Consider the following 22,519-nt stretch of genomic DNA (forward strand, 5'->3'; position numbering starts at 1 on the left):
CCCGGGCGTGCATACAGTTGCACGTAACCTAGAAGGGTGTCGCTTGCAATTTTCATTTGGTCAGCAGTTGGAGCTGTCTTTATTTTTTCTTTTTCACCTAACATTTAATGGCCGCGCTTTTGGGTACGGAGGTGCGCAGCGTGTAACGTTGGATTTTGTATGCAACTTTTTATCGTGCGGGGCCCCCCCTTACGCGATATTTGGGTCCCTCTACCTGCTTCTTCTTCATTTGGTTTTTGGCGTAGCAAGCTGAGTAGCGCAAGGCTAACCGCTCTATTTTCTGCTCACAATCATGGCTGTCGCTTACGAAGGACAACTGACGGGTCACCGTGGCTGGGTTACATCCCTCGCCTGCCCACAAACGCCTGAAACCGCAACGAAGGTGGTATCCACATCCCGGGACAAGACCCTTCTTTCATGGGGCCCTAACCCCGACCGGCACAGCAGTGAGTGCAGCTATGGCCTTCCCGACAGGCGTCTGGAGGGGCACAGCGCATTTGTGTCTGACGTTGCCCTTTCCAACAACGGGAATTTCGCTGTGTCTGCGTCATGGGACCATTCCCTGCGCTTGTGGAACCTGCAGAACGGACAATGCCAATACAAGTTTCTTGGCCACACAAAGGACGTACTCTCCGTGGCCTTCTCTCCCGACAACCGACAGATTGTCTCCGGTGGTCGTGACAACGCTCTGCGCGTATGGAATGTCAAGGGCGAATGCATGCACACTCTGAGCCGCGGTGCTCACACCGACTGGGTGAGTTGTGTCCGCTTCTCCCCGTCTTTGGATGCCCCTGTCATCGTCTCTGGTGGTTGGGACAACCTGGTGAAGGTCTGGGACCTCGCTACCGGGCGACTTGTCACGGACCTTAAGGGACATACAAACTATGTCACATCTGTGACCGTTTCCCCTGACGGTTCCCTCTGTGCATCTTCCGACAAGGACGGCGTCGCTCGTCTGTGGGACCTGACTAAGGGTGAGGCCCTTTCTGAGATGGCCGCTGGTGCGCCTATCAACCAAATCTGCTTCTCCCCCAACCGTTATTGGATGTGTGCGGCTACCGAAAAGGGCATCCGCATCTTTGACCTGGAGAACAAGGACATCATCGTCGAGCTTGCGCCGGAGCATCAGGGCAGCAAGAAGATTGTCCCGGAGTGCGTTTCCATCGCGTGGTCTGCGGATGGTAGCACCCTGTACTCTGGGTACACGGACAATGTCATCCGTGTCTGGGGTGTATCGGAGAACGCGTGAGGCAGCTAAAGGGCATGTGGTATAAGTGGTTTAATTTTGTGCTTTCTGCGCCTTTTCCCGGGCGTGCATACAGTTGCACGTAACCTAGAAGGGTGTCGCTTGCAATTTTCATTTGATCAGCAGTTGGAGCTGTCTTTTTTTTTTCTTTTTCACCTAACATTTAATGGCCACGTGTGTAACTTCCATTTTCAGGTGTGCCGCGGTGGGGTAGTGCTACTCTGCACGTGGCCTGTCCCGGTGTTTGTCTTTCGCCGTGCGATATATATATATATTTTTGGGCGTATGTATATGTACATTTGTTCCTGCTTTTGTTTTGTGTGCTGGGCGGAGGTTAGTAGGACAAGAGTGCTGTACGAATTAGATTCGCTAAAATGCTGCGCCGCGGTGCGACCCTGTTGACAAGTGCCGCGGCTGGTGGATCGTCTGTGGGCAACCCGCCTGCCGTGGCTCCCGGTGTCGTTCGTTCCCTTTATCGCATGCTTCTCAGGGAAGTTAGGAAAATTGACGAATCACCCCTGTCCAAGACACTTTTCCCGCTTACAGTAGATCTCCAACACTTGACTAAGAGCCACGGACCGCTGTATTTTCCCAATGGTCAAAAGTATATGGATATCTTGCGTGAAGTCTTTCATGACGCGGCAACACCACAAAAAGTAAATCTGGCCTTCGAGACACTGACACGGCTTAGGTCTCATAACGAGCGAGTAACTTCAAGACTTTCCGTCTTTGAGAAAGACCGAATGCATCTCATCAACACGATGGAAGCGTCACAACCCGACAAGGGCTTATACCGTGTTGAGCGCGCCCCATACAATGTTAACGCTACTTCGTACAGACTGCCTGTGGGAGGTGGTCCCTCCTCGTTACACTCAAAACTGAAAATTCGGCAAGGTTATGCGGTCGAACTCGAGGAAGGCGTGGCTTTAGTTGCTCATCCGCTCTCTTCGACACACATGGACCGACGTGTGATACTAATTTATGAAAAGGGTCCTCATTTCACCACGGGTGTCGTTCTCGACATGTTGTTTACGTACCCGCTTTCGCACGGCAACCCCATGTTTCCAGAGGTGTTTTGGGGGCACAAGGTTTATGACGGTGGCGTGTCGCAGATCAACTTCACGATGCCTCCCACCGCGCACATCAGCATCTTGCACACACTGGAACCGCCAACAGAGCCAGAGTCACCTCAGTATCTTGCCTGGCTCAAATGGAAGGATGTTAAGTCAAAATCTAGGAACACAGAGACGACAGCGGAGCATCCTCGGCTCCTATGTAAGCCCTTGATTCGGGGCGGTGTATTGGATGACGGGACGGTCGAGCCTACGCTGTACCTTTCTAAGGTGGAGGCGCTGCCTTACTTGGCCCAGCTCGTGCCGGGAAAGCCGCGCTCTTCCGCTAGGGTGTACTGGGGTAATATGCGATGGCCAACCCGCCAACTGGAGGCGGAGGTGGCGAATGGACACTGGATTCCAGTCAAGCTTTCGCCAACGTTTTTTGGACCATTTCCGTTGATGGCGGAGTCGGGGAGGGCGGACATGTTTCCAACGGTCGCGGAACTGAAGGGCATGAAGGAAACCCGTGAGCGACGGTACGGCGTGGATGTTTCGTTGCCGCAGGTTTTCCCTCCGGATCGAATCCTTCGCCGCCGCGAGTGTCTGTGGGACCAAATTATGTACTGTCTTGGCGGTGAATACCGTTCCTTGGTTGGTTGTTTCAACCCATTTCTAGAAAGCACGCAGGGCGTGCTACCGTACGACTTGCCGTCCCCACCGTCCGTCGTTGGTTGTGGGTTGAGTGATACCGAAGAAAGTGTTATGATGATGGAGGACTTAATTGATGACGCGGTTGAAAGGGGTGCTGGGGAAGAGGCGGAGAGTGGAAATTACGAGGAGGATCTTCCTTTCAGTGCGCAGATGCTCGGGGTGACCGAGGTGCAAGGCGAAGAACAGCTCGCCAAGGGTGAGAGGCCTCCCGGATCTGAAAAGGAATCAGACAATGAAGACGACGATAAAAAAAAGAGCTAATGTCAGGCTTTGTGTGGACACGTCTAGTGACGGCAGCGCCGCGTGTCGTGCACGCCTCAATATTCACGTCAATATATGCGGAAAACGGTGATATGTTGGAGGAGGTTTTTTGTTTCAAGTGAATAAAGTTTCGTTTAAGTAGCAGTTTGATAGGGTGAAGACTGAGGATTGTATACGGAGGAGCCCTTGGGTTCGGTATATATATTCGGGCATATGCTAATGGTATTCAACTGTTTGTTCATAAGCATGATATGGACCTGTTTCACTGGGTATAAAACAACCCGATTCCGCTTGCTAATTTAAACATCATTTGCCGTTGTTATTGTTGGCATTTCTTGATACCAACGTGGCACGGTGTGGCGTCAAACGAACCTAATGCGCGCATTTTTTATCTTCTTAGCTCTTCTCGCGGCTACCATTGCCCCGCTAGCTCTTTTACCATTATTATTATTATTGGGGCCCTTTCCTTTCCACCTGAGCGTCCTTCACACGACCCTGTGGCTGAAACGGAAAAGCAGTTATTGGAGTGGTCTATTGTGTCCCCCCCTTTCCCTCCTGGCCTGTCAGTGCGATGGCTGAAAAAATAGCAAGCGACAAAATCACCCTACATCTCGCGGCAAAGACTGGCATAACAGAGGCCCTGGGGAACATGGAATGTGATCCAGCGGAGACACTCGGCAAAGTATTATCCCGCATAAAGAAGAAGCTGAAGCGTCCAGCGCTGTATTTGTTTCTTATGCGCGGTTCTGAGGGATTCATTCCAACCCCGGACCAGACAATAGGGTCACTGCTACACGCCTACGCGGAATCAAGTGATCAGCGCCACCTGTCTTTCGCTGTGTCGACGGCGATATTTCACGGATAATGTCATCGTTTTTCTGCCGTCGTTATCAATTGCTTGTTTTGCGTTGGCTGACAACGCTTGGCCACTCCCTCTTTCACGCCCCGTTGTTAGCTTAGACTCTTTGTGCGAAAGCGTTTCTCCCTGACACTTGTCGTTCGTGCTGTTGGGCCCGCCTGTTGGCCATAACAATTTGTGTCGACTCAAAGAATCAACAAAAAGTAAACCGGGCGAAACAACACAATAGGGCCTAAGCAGACGGTTTCGGAAAAATTCAAAGTAGCAACCGTTAGCCAAGGGGAGCGAAACGATGCAAACGTCGCCGGTCCGTCTGGGGGCGCTCATCCGGTACGTATCGTTTCGGCACGCCCCTAAGTTCCGACAGCCACGCCCCGAGGAAGTTATCGGCCTACCGGTCAAGGAAACGCCGCCTCACTGCGTTCCTGCCTTTGTCCTTCCCGACTTTATCAACGAGGCGGAGGAGCGCGCACTCTTGGCGCTTACGGAGCCGTGGTTCTCGCGACTTCCGTGCAACGAGGGGCATATGGACGCACTGATACACCATTACAAGGAATTTTATCGATCCTACAAGGGGCTGATGGAGGGTGAGGGGGCGTGTGGGAGTTGTGAAGACGGATGCCGACATGTGCGTAGGGCTCTCGAGAGGTGTTGGAGCGCGGCAAGTGGATATGTTCCCGCCACGCCATTGGATGACAGAGTGCATTTCCTGCGGTTGAGCGAATGTGGGTTCATAAGGGCCCATGCCGATGACACCCGCAACTCAAGCGGCATCATTGCCGGGCTGTGCCTTGGCTCCGCAAGGGTGATGACGCTAACGCACCCCGACCACGCGGGGCAGCGAGTGGAACTCATGCTTGCTCCCCGTGCGTTTTACGTGCTTATGGGGGCGGCGAGATACAAATGGGAGCACAGCGTTGACTGGATAAGGGATGACGATGAGCACATCGAACGAGTTCGTGGCAGGGTGCCACCGGGCGAGAGATCACTAGTATTTGACGGAAAGGAAACGGAGTTTAGGCGAGGAGAGCGAACAGCTATTATTTTTCGAGGAGTTTCGCCCCTGGAGTTACTCAAACACAAGACGTTGGAAAGAAAGGGCCACACATGAAGGGCATGATCCATCTGCACGTAAGCCGCGGCGTTTACCCAAATTGAGCTGTCATTCGCTTTCTCGGTTGGCGTGAATCACGCGATAAATGTGTGAAGGGGGCTGAAGGATATTTTAGCAGCCCCCTGGGCGCGGTTGAGTGCGTATCGATAAAAGGGAGGGGGGCTGGGGGGCGGTCCACGGCATGGGTGAGTGGAAGGGGACGTTTTGCCTCAGCTGCAGAGTGATACAATGTGCGTGGCCGCCACGTTACCCCCGCCTTTTTTTGGGGGGGAGCTTGCGAAAGGAATGGTCGATCTTTTCATATTTTTTATCGTATCAATGTTATTTTTTATCATTCTTCGTCTAGTCCTACTTCTCATGTGGTTAGACAAGTTATCGTTAGTAATTTGTTGGAAAAGGTGTAAGGTTTTTAAGTGTTATGACAGAATATGAGGAGAAAGAGCGGAAAACTAGTCTAGCAGCGCTTAGGAGGTTTGTGAAACATTGTGGTCCCACGCGATTTACATTCATTACCCGCATACCGTTGAGTAGAAATACAAATCAGGTAAACGGAACTTTACTACTGGAAAATGGAGATCTGACTGTATGCGCTCAAGATATGAAAGCAAATATCGCGGATATAAGAGAGGATATAGCGTCTTTTAGTGTCCCTCAGCATCAAGATTTTATAAGAGCTTTTGAAGAAGCAAAAAATATGCTCAAAAATGAATTGGCAGCATTACAAGAACATAAATCAATATTAATGGTGCAATACGAAATGGCTCGTCCATAGTTGGAAGACGAACATTTAAGGATTTAACAAGCGGCAGTGAACCACTCAGCAGAAATGCAAGATGTTATACAAAATATGAAAAATCAAATGAACCGGATGCAGGTTGAAAACAATCAAATACTCAACTAATACGGTATGTTGCAAGGGATGTTAAACCAAAAGGAAACTGAAATACAGTATTGGAAATCTATGGTAAACTCACACGGGTCAACGAACAAAAAGGAGGAAGTGGACAGCTCATCTATGAAAAAGAAAGTCTATGATTGGAAAAGAGAAGAAAATGAAAAAAAAAAATTGTCACCATGTAATTCCTTGGATGATATTTTACGAAAGAACAGATGAATACACAACTCCAGGATAGGTTGGGTATTTTTCGGCAGTGCCGACGAAGAGTTGCAGGCGGAGAGGATAAAAACGAGGAGAGAAAATACACCTTCGAAGGATTCGTGGATTACGTGATGGAGACGTCTCCAGTACACATGTCGGCAGCATTTGAGGAAGTGTGCCCAATGAAAGTAAGACATGAAAGTTACTACTATAAGACTTGGAATATGTTCGTCAAACGGGTTCATACCATACCAGACGTGGGCCTTGCGGAGGCTTTATTCCAACTGAGAAAAAAAAAAAATATATATATATATATACGGAACTGCGTATCCTACAAACGGCATCGATGTTTCCTCGAGTCAAAATCCAAGATATTCGTAACGGCCCAGAGTCATCACAAAATTCAAAAGACCAATTCTGGCAACTGGGGGAGAAACTAAATAAGGTAAGAGCTCCTTCCCCGGAAAAAGCCAAATGCTATGTGGCCGCATTGGACATTACAGTACGACATGTTATGTGAAGGAAACAGCGGTATGTAAATCAAAAAACGGGGTTCAACCCTCAGAGCAATAAATTGAGGGATCGTTAATGCCTTGGGGTCCAACCACATAAGAAAAAATTGAGTGGAAACATACCAAGAGAGAAGAAAGGAAAGAACACAAACACGCTTTACATCAAGGCGAAGAAATAAGGGCAGAAAGTTTGAAAAGGGTGAAAATAAAAGGATACTGGCTCAGATGGTCCGATCTCATCAGAAAAGAACTTCCTCCGTTAAAAACCTCGGTAAACGGGGTAACGGTGATCCCGGCACCATCTCACGATCCGATCGTGGTGGCATTGGAAACAGAGGCCAACAGGATCGCCTTAAGTGCATGGACAAAAACAACATGGGAGCAAAGGGTGTCCATACTACGGAGACTTTGCGAGTTTGCGGAAAAGAACAACATAGATTCGAGAAGGGAACGTCCCTTTATTCGTCCTAAGTTTACAATTGGCAAAAAGCAGCGCCGTCCAGTATAAAAGGACGTTATTAAGTTTATTGGCCGCTGTAAGAACACCGGCGCAGATGTTTCTGGCATGCCTACAAAAATCAGCGACCAAGGTGCTGATAAAGCAGGCTAGCCCCATGGAGAGATGGGAACTCGACTAGATAAGCGATATGATGACTACGAATCGGGATCGAGTGGCGTTGCGCCTGGCGCGGATTACGGCAAGTTGATGGGTAGAAATTGCCCTCCATCAAAAAGAAAATTTTATACCGCGTCCCACCGACAGAGAGGCTTCTCATACTAGATTGGGGAGCCCTTCCGAAAACGTTCAAGATCAACCTAAACATGGCGGCACGATACGTAGTAATAGGAGGAACAGACGCAAAAATGGTTCGGGAACTAACGACAACATTGGAGGAAAACGAAAAAATTACCAACCTGTCCACAAAAGATTTGGAAAAAATACTCCGTCCCTATGGAATGACAGCACACTCCATAAAAAGAGGGGCACTAGCCCATGCACCGACAGTGGTCTTCGAGCACGACCTCGACCCGCGTTTTTTAACCCAACTGGGAAAAACAGCGGATCCTTTGGAATTTCCACGCAGCACGGCAAGATATCTCGGGCATTGTGTAGCACTAATAAACAAATCAGAGCAATTGACTCAGCACGTGCAGAGGAGTTATAGAGATGGACTTCGGCCCGATGGGCGCTACCAACTGCATGTGGAGAAAGAGATCAAACGCTATTTCAGGGACATAGCATTCTGAGACGCACCCATCACACGAGGGTGGCTACGGTGGAAGAAAACAAAATACCACTACGAAAAATATGCGTCAACACATTATCCTTGCACCGAATCAAAAACCGAATGAATAGCAAGGCGAAACATCGTTTCGAGGAGGCGCGGGAGATCATGAGACAACCCACAAACCTGCAGGAAAGTGAAAGAGGATCTCAGCTAACAGTTTCTACCAAGGATGCCAGAATCATGAAGAACGCAGGCATCGTACAAACGGTATCGGCAGCAACCCCCTTGGTTTGAGGTCTGGGAAGAGCTGTCCTCTACAAAGTGCCTTTCCACCTCGTTTACTTCCCCAACTTTTGCGACATCGGGAATTTAAACAGCCAACTGCGACCCCCGATATTCCGATTTCGACCGAATGCGGGTATCCTTTGATTCCTAAACCCTGTAGCTGGCGAGGCCAACCTCCTTGACGTAGTGCTTGGGTTATGACGAATGGTTGCTGCACTCCTTTGTCACGTTCAACTTCTCCGACTCTCCACATGGAAACTTTCTAACAACCCCGCCACTGACAGGATGATTCCGCCTGCCGCATCCGTGTCAGCCGCTTCGCCCTATAGGGTTAACCTTGTCCACTGCGCTTTGCGGGGCTTGCTGGGAGGGTGTCTGGGAGTGTCATCGCTGACTCTCCATTTTGTAACCACTTCGGTTGTTTTTTTCCCCTCTCCTTGTATCCGCACTTGCTGCGCGGATGGTCAGCCACACGTTTGTTCACGCTGTGTGGCACAGGGACCGCGCCTCTCATTAGATGCTCCTCGAAGTTTCCAGTTGGCAAGCGTCCCGCAACAAGTCCCCTCCCGCGTGTCAGATTCGCCATCCTTGCAACGGCAATACTTCCTATCTGACAGACTTTTCTCGCGTCTGCCTGTTTTGTGTCTTCCTATTCCTCCACGGGCTCCCTCCTTAACTTTCTTCGCCAGTTTTCAACCCTATTCCCCCTTTTCAAATGGGCACGGGGTAAGTCCTCTCTCGAAAATGCGCGGTTGCAAGCAAAGCGCCTTCGAGCCTCACCACCACAGGTTATGGGTTCGCTTTGCCCTCTCCTTTTCTCTGTCTAGGAGTTTGTGGCCTTCGATCCCACCCATTGCCTCGAGGCGATGCGAGTAACTATTTTTCATATCCTCATCACCATCTGGGGTCCCGAACAGGGTAATTGAATATTGCCGCAGGGTGCTGACTTCCCACTTTTAGCCAAATGCACACCCCCATTTCGCAATGTTCGCGCGGCGAACCTACAAAATTTTCCCTTTCTCTTAGTCGCGATCTACGCTTTAGCGCCGTTGTCAACCCCCCTTCCCCGAAGAAACCGTGGGCTCAGGTATGCACACGCTAAGATTGTTGTCTTTTGTCCTGTTTTCCATTCCCCGCAGCAAGGAGTTCACGTTTTCCAGCGTTTCGTCCGCCACTGCCCCAGGGGAAGATGCGGTTGGGCACCGTACAAACCACCAGATTGCAGTGTCCTAGCCCCAGTTTCAGTAAGTGGAAACGGTGTGCCTAATCCGCTGGTTGGCGCCACTAAGCTTTGCTTTTGCCGTTTCTGCCTTCGAAAGCACTCCTATTTACACTCATTCCCGCATTTGTTTGTTTGGGGGGGGGGGAGGGAAGGGAAGTGCCACGCAGTGTCACCAAGAGTTTTTCAAGGTTTTGGCATAGACATGAACAAAGATGGCATCCCTCACCCGTGGTGGGCGGTTCTTCTTTGCAACGAACCGAATACCGACGGGAAGGTCACTCGTGCGTGTATCTGCCTAGCCTTGAGCAAACCCCCATACACAGCACATTCCTCGTCACACCCCCGCTCAGTGGGACCGGCGCGCTAGCAGCGTCAGTCTCTTACGTGCTGCGCTGTCGAATTCTAACTCCCCCGCCCGCCTCCACACGAGTGTATCAGCCTGCAATGCGATATGCGTTGCCGCTGGCTTCGTACACGGTGAAAATAACTTCTCTGTGTGGGCATACGCGGCTTTCCCTATGAGCCGCCGATGCAATTCAGCGGTGATGATGTGTGGGCGGCACGGTCTGCGCATGCTCATTTTCGTTGGAAAACACAGTCGCACGCCACGTGCTTCGTTTGGCGTCACTTATTGGACGTGCCCGCCCAGCCACCGTCACTCTAAACTGCCCACAAACGGCGAAGATGTATTAGGTTGCCACGATTGCCGCTGCTTTCGCATCGTTTGAGAAAACGAACGCGCGTCCTGCGTCGCCGTCGAGGAACCAACCCCATCCTTTCCACCTACCGGCAAAAAGAGGCACGCCAGTAAAACGGAAAATGAGATGCCAAATTACAGAGGTGCGCTGCCTGGCGCGACGGAGTCGCTGGCATCAGTGCATGATAATCGTTTCTGACCGGCACGTGGGGTGCTTAGTAGACCCGCTCCGTCACTGCGGAAGCACCTCGAGAAAGATTTTGTAGCCACCTGGGGCTGCAAGTCCCCGTACTGACACACGTGAACAAAATCAGAGACCGCGGTTTGGCATCGCCGTGGCAAATCACGTTGTGCACATAGCATGACCTGTTACCTACGCCTCCATAGCGCTCGGGCCTGGCACCTTGGCTCGCGGAACTGCGACAAGCCCGGTCCCTCTGGAATCAAATTTCATTCAAGGATGACACCGCCGCTGGAGTGTGTGTAGAAACAAGCGTCCACATGCGGCCCGCGTGCACCCAACTTTACCCTCGACACCTAGGAGATCGGAAACGCCAACGAGAACTAAATTAACGTTATTGGGGGAAAAAAAAACACAACCGATGTCGCGTCCTACGGTCCTGATGTGGGGAAGGAAAAGGGTGACCCCCTGACCGCGGAAAAAATCGTTGGTGAGTGTGCGGTGCATACTTAGGCGTAGCGTATCCCGTACACCTGCGGATGTTTCTCCATCACTCGACGTTTGACGCGTTAAAAGTAAAGACAAAACAGTCATACCTTTGGGACGAAAGTTAGGTGCGCTTAAGAAAAAAAAGGGGGGAGGGGCGACCGTGAACCCTTATCGTTGAAAGAACGAAAGACGCATGAATCGGCTGGGCAAAGATTTGTAGGAGTGTGCCACTGTTATCAATGCCCCTCAGGGGTTCGAGCATCACTTGTCAAATCGGTCTGAACAGCGCGAGGCCGGCAAAATTTTGGTTGCCGCCACGCGTCGGAGAGGGGTGGGGAGTATGTGGCGCTAGTACCCGCCGTCAGCATCGCGTGGGCTTATTTTCTTCTGGGTCTTCTTCTGAGCACTTACCCTGTATGAAAGGCTGGAGTGGCAGAAAAGACGTGTCCTTGATTTATGCGTACCACACCTGCCTCTTACATTTTCTGTTGTTGCATACGTGTGTGCGGGAAGACGTGGTGACTACTCCGGTCTTCTCGCCGAGCACCTCATGTGCCTTGCTCGAGTGCTGAGTCTACGCGGCGCGACGGGTGGGCAGTAGGGGGGGGGGCTTGTACATAGAAAAAAAAAACTAGAGCCACCGGATGCTCTTTGTGCGACCCTGGTGAAAGTGAGAAAGAGATAAAGTAAAACCAGTAACCGGAATTATCCGGTGAAGCAGTCGGCCGTGTGTCACCGTCATTCCTAACATGTGACCCCTTAGAGAGACTGACTCGAGAACCAGAGCGATTTCTATTTGCATTCTGAGTCCGTACTGTCCTGCAGTTTTCAAAAAGTGACAACAAAGATCATAGCAGCAAGCGCCACATATACGTGCGTTGCGTTATCAATTTGCCCGTTGCTGTGACCCTCCTGTGGTTCATCAACAGCAACTAGAGGTGCCTTTGACGGGCATCTAGGCCAGTACGTTCGCATGAACATCACTTGGACTTCGGCAAGGGTCAACTCCCTTTTGAAAAGAACAGCACTCTTCACCAGTAGTTTTCCATTGGGAGTAGCTTTCTTCTCTCCATATCCTCCAATATAGAAATGCATAACATCTCGCACTCGCCTAACAGTCTTGATACCGCTTCCCGTCCTCGAGAAGGCGGCACCATCGATATTAACAGTGAACAAACCATTGTACATGGTTATCGTAACTTGGTGAGTCTCGTTGTGGATGGAGGATCCAAATGTAGGCACATGCCGGCCCCCAAACGTTACGTACCATTTGTCATCCGATGTGTACGACACTTCAAGACACTCGTCGACACTTCCCTCGCTGATGACAACGCCCACAACCGGGATTTTTTCACTCACTCGGTCAGGCACCTCCACAGTCACCCCAAGTGTAAATTCATAATTTGCAAAGTTGTAAAGCTGAGCCCCCGTGTGGTTGCTCACAGTCCATGTGGCACCCCGATTAGGGCCACTAAATAATATACCATTCAATGTTTTCTTAGCCCCAACAGCTTTGATGCTCACGCTGTTATATGTGTCCTTCCACTGATCACCATCTAAATCATTCAAAAAAAGCCCAGCGGGTGCATCATCAACACAGTTTACGCGGTCGGTGGCTCCTCTGGTTCCGGAACGGAGCACACTCTCGGTCCTCCATTTTTCCACAACCGCTTTTATCTTTTCGAGTTCATGATCTAAATGCGCAACCTTGCCTATGTCATAGGGTACCGCGTTGCTTACCTCATCATGAAAGGTGCCAGTTTTTTTGTAGAAGTAAAGCAGTTTGCCGTTGCTGTACAGCAGTGTCCCTTCACCATCTATTCCACCTTCAAGAGTGACGTGACCAATATCAAAAAAATGTTCGCCATCAGATAGCCAAATATTGAGCCCATCCCCATATGAGTCAGTCGACGGTGCGCGCCGGGTGAAAATCAACAACCTTTTCCCTTCAATTGTGACAACAAGCAAGTTGTGTGATCCACCTTCGGCTGCACCACTGGCCCACACACGCGAGAACGTCCTCTTGGCTTCCGTCCATTCCCTTCCCATATTGATGGATTCATAAACAGCCAAGTGACCGGTATACGAGCCGTTGCTCAACATAAGCCTCCCTCCCCATTCAAAGATGTTGCAATTCTCCTTGCATACATGAGCTTCTAGGGGTGTCGACTTCCAGTGGATACCGTCGTCCACGGAATAAATTATTGTGGGTACGTCTTCGCTATTCTCGTTCTTTAAACAAACGAGAAATACAAGTAAACCCCCTTCAGTGACGATTGCATCCCTTCTTCCTCGGAAAAACTTGTTCACTGGCCCCGCTTGAAGTCCAGTGGGGAAGACCCCCTTCAACGGCACCTGTTTGTTCCACTCTACACCAGCTGATTGCGAAAAAAAACCTCTCGACCTTACAACTTTCCCAGAAATTAGAAGGAGACTATCTTTGCACTCACTTATCGTTACCTTGCCTAAGCCATCGCCTTGCACATCATACCCGCTTGCAAGCACATACACATTGCTCCCTTTGGCAACTACTTCAAGTGGTATTGGATAGGAAGAATACTCCATCTCCTTTCTTCCTTCAATTATGTTGTCCTTTTTCCATGTCCTCCCCCCATCTATGCTCGAAAGTGAAAACGTTCTTAGCCTTACTTCACCAGCCAGGTGATATCTGAATTCTCCGATTGCAACCAACACACCTTCAGCCTCGACGACGGAATGAATATGTACGGCATCAACGACGGAGAGCAAGAAACTGCCCTTTTCTTCCCCGTCGAAAAGATCAAATTCATAAACATCCGGTGTCTTAGCAATACTACGTGTCCAGCCGATGTTGCACAGGACAAGTAACAGTAAAATGAGTATTTGCATTCTCATTGCGAAAAACTCTTAGGGTACGGAAATAGTCTCCCTGCAGATGTGCGCGGTGTGTGCTTGATCGTTGTGAGGGCACCCTGAGTACTTTGGCGGTGGTACTCTTCAACTGGCTGCGTGCGGGTAGTGTTTTACAGAAAGGGGACAAATTACCTAACTTATGTATATAGCCGAAAAAAAGGGGTGACAACACAGCACTTACAAACGGTGACATCATAAATATTAGGTACGAATGCTTATGTAATATGTAGCGGTGCCCTCAAATACTGAAGCGATCAAGGAACCAAAGTTGGTTTTGCACCACATCGGTGAGAGGTCCCCGATACGTCATGCGAGCCCCTAGAAGACTGCATTAACAGTGACAGGTCAATGCACTAAGATATCCTGAATCACCGGCGGTGTATAGCTTGGCAAAAACTTCTCGCTTCCACTATTAGTTGCTGCAAAATTTTGCACGGCACTTGAAAAATATGTGGTATAAAAGCAAAGAAAAAGTGTTCGAGCCAAAACGCATTGCACCGAAACACTGTCTTCTCCCTCACCCCAACCCTGCTACGTTAACAGGTCACCAAAGTTCGTCACCGAACAAGGACAAGATGTTCATTATTAGGAAGCAACTAATCCTTATGCACCTCGAGTTGCAGAAACTATTTCTTTTTTTGGCACCCGAATAACCCAGTGTATTACAACTCTTTTTTTTAAAAAAATGAAGTAGTAATAGCCTTTTCTCCATTAGTTTTATTCGTCCATATGGCGAAATTGAACCTGTCACTTGCATATAGCCAATCTTTCTTCACCCATCGTCGGCGTGCGTTTTCACATTTACTGCCCACTTGTGTGTAAAGACGGACGCACGAAACAATGGTTTGCAGGACAACGAGGGAAATCAAGCCATACCATAGCCGCCTACTTTCTAAACCATCTCGTATCTGTTTGCACATTCAAGGGGAATGGTTATTTCCCACTGGCTGCTACAGTCAGTGAATCGTAATAAAGACGCTACACGGGTATTGAAAGCACAGGCGAAAATACGTAGGACAACATCTAATCGACACAATCTTCGCGGCAATTATAGTCTTTTCCCTACAATGGGAAACGCACTCCGCATGGTGACCCGCGTACAAACGCATGGATCTGCGTTTGTGCATGTTTGTTAAAAAAAAAACAACAAACAAACTATGTTAGCCCATCATTTCAAAGCATCCATTTGCCGTAAGAAAGGTAAGCCCAGACCGCGGTTTCCCCACAACTTACCGCCAACACGAAGCAGCCGCTCGCAGCCGCGCCCCAACGCAAACGCATGGGACCTCTCGCCCGTTGGGGCGTGAGAGGTCCCCGTGAGTTTCGGTGGGCAGGCGGGGGTAACAACGTGAAAGCTCCCTCCGCCCATTTCTGGGCTATGATGAAATATTAGCTCCGCCACCCCTCCTGAAGCTTCCCTTCCGCATACCGGGCGTCGCTTGCTGCCACCGCGAGGAAATACGAATCACCGACGACATATCGGCGGGTGTGGTGGGGGAAGCCAGGGGGTGGACAACTAAACAGAGTGGTATCCCAACAAAGCGCAGCTGGCCCCCCGCCGTCCGACGCCGTAGCTTGCGAGCAAGGGGGGACCGTTACGGAGATGAGGAATGCTGGTGGTTCTTTAGTTATCCCATACATACGGGACAGCGGGCCCAGCGTCATGAAAACCCCTTTAAAACGCCTAAAGGGACGGAAGCAGCGACTGTTGGCCCCGAAGCACGCCCACAAGAGCATGGAGGTGCCTTGGAGGGCGCTCCGCAGACTGGCATGCAATTTCTTTGTCCTTTTAGTCGTGTTAACCCCTCACCTTTTCCTGTGGAAGGCGTGTCGGCTGCTGATCTGAACGAAGCGGTGAATGACCACTGCCACTCCCGGCGCTTGGACGAGCGGCCAATTAAGGGCATGACCTTCGCAAAGAAAGTTGGAGGGCCGGGGCGCTATATGGGAAAACCCCCCTCGACGACGTGAGGAAGCTGTCGCACACGATTGAATCTAGTTCCGTGAGTTTCCCATGAAGGTCCTTAATATGTTTTGATTTCGCTCCAGAAGCTTACTTCGCAACCTTTGAGTGATTGATGCGCTTTCGCAAAGATTGCTCCACTTTCACCTGTTAACATCCTCGCTCTTTGAATTTCAAGGGTCACAATCATTAGGTTTCGAGGAATCACTCAAAAAAACCTCTACCAAGCCCGGAAAATTCCCCTTCCAGGTGCTGTCAGAGGAAGTGCTGCTTCCGAGATGCGTGGTCCTTTGTTCGACCCCCTCCCGTCCCTCGAGAGGGTGTCGTCCACTCCATCTTTGGAGGAATCGGATAACGGCGCCCCCGTCCTTTACAGCGGAAGAGTTCCTCCTCCCAACGAAAGTTCTGCCCTAGCACCCAATTTACTGGCTAACGACTGGGAATTTGCCGTTCCGTGTTGGTATTGAGTACTCCCTCCACTTTAACCCTTCTTGATCGCCATGGCTGTGCGTCAGCTTTGTTTCGACCGCTTTGCAAAAAAAGAAAAAAAAATGCCATCCCCTCCCGAGCCGTCCTCCGTGCTCCTTCGCCGAGGAAAAGCGTATTTTATCTGCCGGGGCCGGGAGCGCCTCTAGGGGAAGGAAAATAGCGTAAACCCCCTCGCCAGCGCGGTGGTAGTTGGTGGTGGCACTAGCTCAAACAGGTGCGGAGCTCGCACAAAACTTGTTGTAGGTTTTTTTTTCGCGAGGATGGGCATCGTCTGGCAAAACCGAGAGGTGGCGAGCGCCGTTGCTATTGCCCCCAAAACTGGGAGACTTCAGTCAGCGGTGTAGCGATTAAGGATGCGACGCGTACGGTTGTCGCCGCCGCTCCTCCGGTTCCCAGGTTCCCTCTTTCCGAAAAAAAATTTGTTCAGTAAGGCAATCCCACTGGCAATTCAGACCTGCCGTCTCTTTGTTTCCTACAGTGAACCTTCGTTATTATTATTATTATTATCACAATAGTTGTATGTGTGAGGTTATCCGGAGTGCGCGTGACTCAGCCGAGCGTATGGGCTTCGGAGAGGGGTGGGGAGTATGTGGCGCTAGTACCCGCCGTCAGCATCGCGTGGGCTTATTTTCTTCTGGGTCTTCTTCTGAGCACTTACCCTGTATGAAAGGCTGGAGTGGCAGAAAAGACGTGTCCTTGATTTATGCGTACCACACCTGCCTCTTACATTTTCTGTTGTTGCATACGTGTGTGCGGGAAGACGTGGTGACTACTCCGGTCTTCTCGCCGAGCACCTCATGTGCCTTGCTCGAGTGCTGAGTCTACGCGGCGCGACGGGTGGGCAGTAGGGGGGGGGGCTTGTACATAGAAAAAAAAAACTAGAGCCACCGGATGCTCTTTGTGCGACCCTGGTGAAAGTGAGAAAGTTTCCAACGGTCTATTCTCGGGTTACCTCTTCTGGATTTTTACCGAAGTAGTCCCGCTGTCTTTACATGTGCGTAGCGACGCTGGTTGCCGCTGCATGTTTTGTCTTCCGTCTTAAGGTTGCGGTGGCCCAAAAGTCTACAAGCTGTTTGGAGGCTACTGTGGCGCACGGCGTCTGTTTTGTGGCCCTGTCGAATGTTGCTTTTTGTCATTTGTGTTGCGTGCATGTCGTGAGCGGTGGATAAAGATATGCGACATTTACAGTATATGCTGGTTTCAACAGGTAATGCTGGTGCCTACTAGGTCGTAAAATGTCGTTACGGGACCTTGCAAATTTTGGACGGCGTCGAATAAGAGGAGTGCCGAATGCAAAGGTGTTGTTGCACTAACCTTAGGAATGCGAAAATTTCGTGTTGAAGTACCTGCTGCATTCGCATACAGGTAGAGAATTGGTTGATAATACTTTCCGGCCTCCGAGTTACGTCACTCTGTTAGAGAGCAGAGTTGATTTTTTATTAATGTGGCAATCGGGACGTATATGGTACATGTCAACCCCTTGTTGCCACGGTGAGGTCTGTGACAGGTGTGCGTGCTGTTTTCACGTTAGAATCGTGTAATAAGTGTTTACAAGGTTGGGAAATCTGACATTTCTTCCACCCAAATTCTCAAACGCGTTTCCTCGTATGGAATCTGCGTTGGTTTTTGGTTGATTTGTATACACAGGACTAATGTTTTTTGTACTCGACGGTGAGGGTTGCCGGAAATATCAGGATGGTGTTAATAACCCTCCCCCCATCAAGGATAATAAGCAAAAGGAGGGAGGCGGGAGCGGGGGGCCATTTGCTGACTGTTTGGCCTTTGGCGCGGAGAGGGGCTTGACGAGGTACAATGTGTAGAAATTTGAAACTTTTGTTTTCTATCATTGGAATTATATATATTTCTCCGTGTAGTGAAATGATCCTTTGACGGAACTTGAAAGTTTTTTTAATGATCTCTCTCTCTGTTTTTGTGGAGTAGCAGCCGCTTTTCTTTCATTTACTTTGAATGTATTAATGTGCTTAGGGGAAAAGACGCTTACTCGTGTTTCCCTGCTGGTACACTCACCGACATTTTATTAGGACAAACACACCCGCGTATATAAACAAAACAATTTTGATGTTGCGGCGGTTGCTACTGAAACAATGGTGCCAGCCAAACGGTGGATGACTGGGATAAAACTTCGATACCATTGTGGAACGAGTAGAGGGGAAATAAAGTTGGTGCTGCCCTAGCCGTCCCAGAACTCTTTAGATCCACCCCGCTGGGACGACCCCATCTGTATACCATGGGATGTGATACCCAATTGGCACTCTTTTTGCATTTCCCCCCCTCCAGGATAGGAGCCGGGGGCGTTTATCATGCTCTTTTAAAATTTCTGTTGATAGGTCTTCACCATTTTCAGAAAAGAAACAAAACAGTTCGTGCAGGCAGGGTTCCGTTCTAAGTCGCTTGGACTGGGAGCGGACTTGCTAAACGTGTCTGATTTCTGACACACTTGGTGTGATCGTCACCGTAAACACAGACGTCTTGGCGATGCTCCCCCCGTAACTGGCTGATTGTAGGTTGCACACATTTTGCACGGCTTGTTACCACGGCGTGTGAGGGAGGTGCGATACTAACGACCATAGAAAAACAATCGAAAAAAAGGTCCGCCCCTTCGTTTGCCATGAGTGAGATTATGTGAGCTACCTCAGCGATCTTTCCTGGATTCAGTGAGAATGCGTATTGAATCCTATTGAGACCCTAGGGATGCACGGCGGTGTAATTGTCCATAGATGTCTATAACCCGTGGTACATTTCCAAGTAAGGTATGTTGAACGCATTCGTTTATCGGTCGTCCGTTTAGCAATGGCCAAGAAGGGTTAAAAACTCAAGACATTGGAGCCTTCGCGATTGTGGTGTGGGGAATAATGACGTATACATGTACGTAATGTTCGACGGCATTTGGCCCATCTCAAAATGGAGTTCGTTTTGGTGGGTTCGGACTAAACATGGACTTAATTTATTAAAGACGGTGAGCAGATGATTTGTTGCAATACGTAAATAAGTTTCCCCAAGGAGAAACCTGGCGAATATTTTTGGCATGTGATAGCATATTAACCGTCAAATGTAACACCCCATTCAGCGGCAAAACCTCTTTCTGAAACCTTGCTCGTTCGTTTTACTACCATCACGCTCATATCCGGCCCTTAAGGGGCTGAAAGGTTTGCAAGCGGCTCCGTCGATAATTTCCTATCGACGTGGTCTATTCGCATAGCATGTGTTGTATCATACTGTGTTCATTTTTGTCGATGGGTGCATGTGTGTGGGCGCTTCGTATTTTTTCCAATTTTACTTCATCCGAGCAACGAAGTCAAATAACACCATTCGAAGCAAACTATGGAACCCCTGCGTTGTCATCGCAATTTAAGAAGTAGACTATGCACGTGTAGACGCTAACACCCCCTTTTTTTTTTGGGGGGGGGGTGATTGATTGAAAATATTGTTGTTGACATTCCGATCATTACTTTGGTTACCGGAGTGGCAATCCCGCCTGAAAGCGTCGCGCAGGTAAGCCTTTTTATCATTATGTATGCGTTTCGGTATATATATATATTAGGCTCAGTACTTGCCGTCTCTGTTTTACTCGGGTTATGGCTGCTGCTACCCTACTGTTACCTTGTTATTTGTCAGCGGTTGGGGTCTCTTCATTTTTACAGTGGAGGTGCTTGTGGATAAGAGGCACCTACGAACTAACGTAGGTTTGTACCAATCACTCACTCATGCCATCTGCCATGAGGCGGGTGCTAGCGGAGATAGGCACGTCTTTCCCGTAGAGTAACCTGCGCTTTTTTGACTGCTGCGGTGTTTGGTTAGTGCAATCTACAAGTTTACGTGATTATTTGTGGTAGTTCCTTTTTTTTTTTTGAGGAAAGAAAAGTGTCTTTGCACCATAACGCTGTATCCAAGCTATTGCCGGCGCCATGGAAAGATATTTTCATATGTATATTACATACAACTTAATTTCCAGGGAATGCGCTCAGTGTATGAATGCTGTACACATTCTTTTTTTTTTTTGCATTCTTTGCCTGGAAACAGCGGTAAATGTGAACTGCCTGAAAGTGTGTCTAAGTTATTTTTTCCATTCACTTCACCGCCCAACTCGGTGTGGTTGAGTTTCCCATGGCCCAGTCGGTGTGATATCTGTTATTACATATTTTTTGCGACCATTTTGTTTCGCGTTTTCTACTTGAGCATGTTATGACCATGACCACCAAAAGGATCAGAATTACCATTTCCCACTGTGTTTTTCTCTACTAACGCCTCAACGCCAGTGCCGCGCCAGCAAACATCTTATATCATAGGGGAAGAATTGTTTGCAGTCTGAATCAATTGTGTTTGGGTAGTACTGGATCGTGCTCCTGTTTTCACATTTTGAGATGTTGCGAGTGAAAAGGATACCAAGGGACCGCTTACCGGCTTCTACTTACTCGGCCGCGGCTGTACGCCTCTTGTAAGCATATTCTTAAGTTGCTCCCTTTTCATGTCTCGGGTGGGTGTTTAATGAAATCGGTTTACAAACTACTAGATTGCACTTCAGATGATAGGAGGGAGCTGGAACTCAAGACAGTTGGAGTGCCCGTTTCTGGGTAGCAAGGGGGGGGGGGGAAATTGATGTTCTTTGTTCTAAGAAGTTGCTTTTGTATGCGGGATGGAGGTTCGACAAGGCTTCTGCTTTGCGGTAGAGGTTGCTGTTAGCACTGATTTCACTCGTACTTGGGGGGAACCCTGCCATTAATAAGCAGTATGTTTGAGGGAGCAGCTCATCTTTCTTATTATTGTGCAGTGCCCCGTTCCACCTTTCTGCTGGGTCCGCGCAGTTCTCTCAGCAACGTGTGCGCGGATCTAATCCATAGATTCAAGGAACGAAGTCTTTTTCGACGGTCATAGCTGTTGAACTTCCGGCTCGGTTGGGTCATGAGCAGTGAATCGTGGTAGCGGTGCACCAGAGGTGTGGGTCTCTGTTACAATTTTAAAGGTTGCTATTGGTTTGCACGATCACATCAGAGTTGACACAGCACTTGCACTCCTGCTGGGGTCCAGGGTGTATTGAGTGACTTGCACCTTCCTGGTGCCGTCGGTTACCGGTTCCTGCGAAAAACTTTTTGGCACGTGTTGACGAACCCCGCTGCTGGTGTGTGGTGTTCTGTGCAAACTTTTTTTTTTTGAGCAGCACTAATTTCCAGCCAGCTGAGGATCTTTTCTACAGCAAAGTGGGGAGGGCAGGGAGACCTCGTGCTGGGACTGATGAAAACGCGCTTTCTTAAAAACATGGTTAGTGTACCGCTCTCCTTGTTGTTCCGAAAGCGAGTATGTTTCGGAGTTGTCTTGCCTCCAGCAACATGATTTGCAGTGAATTTCAACTGCTAAAAACAATGTGAATGCCCAAGGCGTAACATGCTTGCTGTTCCGCCAAATAAACTAGTGTGTGATTGTGCTAAAAGGAAATGCAAAAGGATTTGAAACCTTACGTTCAGATCTTAAAGAACTGTGAGACCCCTTTTTTTCTGGATGGCACTCAATTACTTCCCTGGTTGGAGGAGTCACAGTTACAACCTGGCCAACTTACATGTCGTAGTACAAGCCCCCCTTTCAAGAAGGTAGCTCTGGGTTAAGCAGAAGCTGTTATGTGATGCCTGCTATTTATACCGCGGTTCTGACTCACTTCTTTTCGTGCTATCAACAGCGGTTTCTTTGCACTGGTCGACGACTAGTGTGATTTAACGGGAATTTGTTGTGGTAGGTAGCCGAAATTGGCTTCAGGTGCATCACGTAAAATTCCTCACCAGTTGTATTTTCGTCGGCACATCCTCGTCATCGGAATCTGTTGTCGCACTACCTTGAGTGGATCCGTGACAGAGTGGGTAATTTCCGGGGCGTTGTTCTGGTGCTTACTAGAGTGGGCTCGTTGTTTTCAAGTCAAACATATCTTCAGGATAAGGGGCGCCAATAGGCACGTGGCTACCCCCTCCCCTAGTGAGAGGATTTGTCGCGCTTTTGGCGGGTGTATCCAGCCGTTTTTTTTTTGCTGAACCGCTACGGCTCGTGGGGCTTGGCATTATGCTGGTGCCGAGTGCCTATGCTTAACAGAAGAGTCGGCAATCGTTAAGTGTCCCCTGTGTTGCTGAAGGAGGGGTCTTCTGGTGAACCGGCTCCGTTTCGCTAAAGTTCCCTTAGTTTTCGGCGGCGGCGTTACGTGGTCAGAAATTGTT

General features: G+C 49.3%; 6 protein-coding genes across 6 annotated transcripts, besides 1 other annotated feature; 5 read left to right on the forward strand and 1 right to left on the reverse strand.

Moving 5' to 3' along the window:
- Positions 1–292: 292 nt before the first annotated feature.
- Tb11.01.3180 (guanine nucleotide-binding protein subunit beta-like protein) lies at positions 293–1,249 on the forward strand (the record flags this gene model as incomplete). Its single annotated transcript, XM_824109.1, has 1 exon — positions 293–1,249. The coding sequence occupies one exon, from the start codon at positions 293–295 to the stop codon at positions 1,247–1,249; it is 957 nt and encodes a 318-aa protein (XP_829202.1).
- Positions 1,250–1,620: 371 nt separating this feature from the next.
- Positions 1,621–3,273, forward strand: Tb11.01.3190 (hypothetical protein, conserved; the record flags this gene model as incomplete). The annotated part of the gene is made up of 1 exon (XM_824110.1): positions 1,621–3,273. One exon carries the CDS (start codon positions 1,621–1,623, stop codon positions 3,271–3,273), a length of 1,653 nt encoding a protein of 550 aa, XP_829203.1.
- Positions 3,274–4,424: 1,151 nt separating this feature from the next.
- Positions 4,425–5,243, forward strand: Tb11.01.3200 (hypothetical protein, conserved; the record flags this gene model as incomplete). The annotated part of the gene is made up of 1 exon (XM_824111.1): positions 4,425–5,243. One exon carries the CDS (start codon positions 4,425–4,427, stop codon positions 5,241–5,243), a length of 819 nt encoding a protein of 272 aa, XP_829204.1.
- A 1,391-nt stretch (positions 5,244–6,634) lies between these two features.
- Positions 6,635–6,662: a sequence feature (AT_rich).
- A 1,913-nt stretch (positions 6,663–8,575) lies between these two features.
- On the forward strand, positions 8,576–9,247 carry Tb11.01.3220 (hypothetical protein; the record flags this gene model as incomplete). The annotated part of the gene is made up of 1 exon (XM_824112.1): positions 8,576–9,247. One exon carries the CDS (start codon positions 8,576–8,578, stop codon positions 9,245–9,247), a length of 672 nt encoding a protein of 223 aa, XP_829205.1.
- A 2,541-nt stretch (positions 9,248–11,788) lies between these two features.
- On the reverse strand, positions 11,789–13,834 carry Tb11.01.3240 (trans-sialidase, putative; the record flags this gene model as incomplete). Its single annotated transcript, XM_824113.1, has 1 exon — positions 11,789–13,834. The coding sequence occupies one exon, from the start codon at positions 13,832–13,834 to the stop codon at positions 11,789–11,791; it is 2,046 nt and encodes a 681-aa protein (XP_829206.1).
- A 1,788-nt stretch (positions 13,835–15,622) lies between these two features.
- On the forward strand, positions 15,623–15,823 carry Tb11.01.3250 (hypothetical protein; the record flags this gene model as incomplete). Its single annotated transcript, XM_824114.1, has 1 exon — positions 15,623–15,823. The coding sequence occupies one exon, from the start codon at positions 15,623–15,625 to the stop codon at positions 15,821–15,823; it is 201 nt and encodes a 66-aa protein (XP_829207.1).
- Positions 15,824–22,519: the final 6,696 nt, after the last annotated feature.

The sequence above is a fragment of the Trypanosoma brucei genome, assembly GCF_000002445.2.
Source record: "Trypanosoma brucei brucei TREU927 chromosome 11 chr11_scaffold01 genomic scaffold, whole genome shotgun sequence".
NCBI classification, from domain to species: domain Eukaryota; phylum Euglenozoa; class Kinetoplastea; order Trypanosomatida; family Trypanosomatidae; genus Trypanosoma; species Trypanosoma brucei.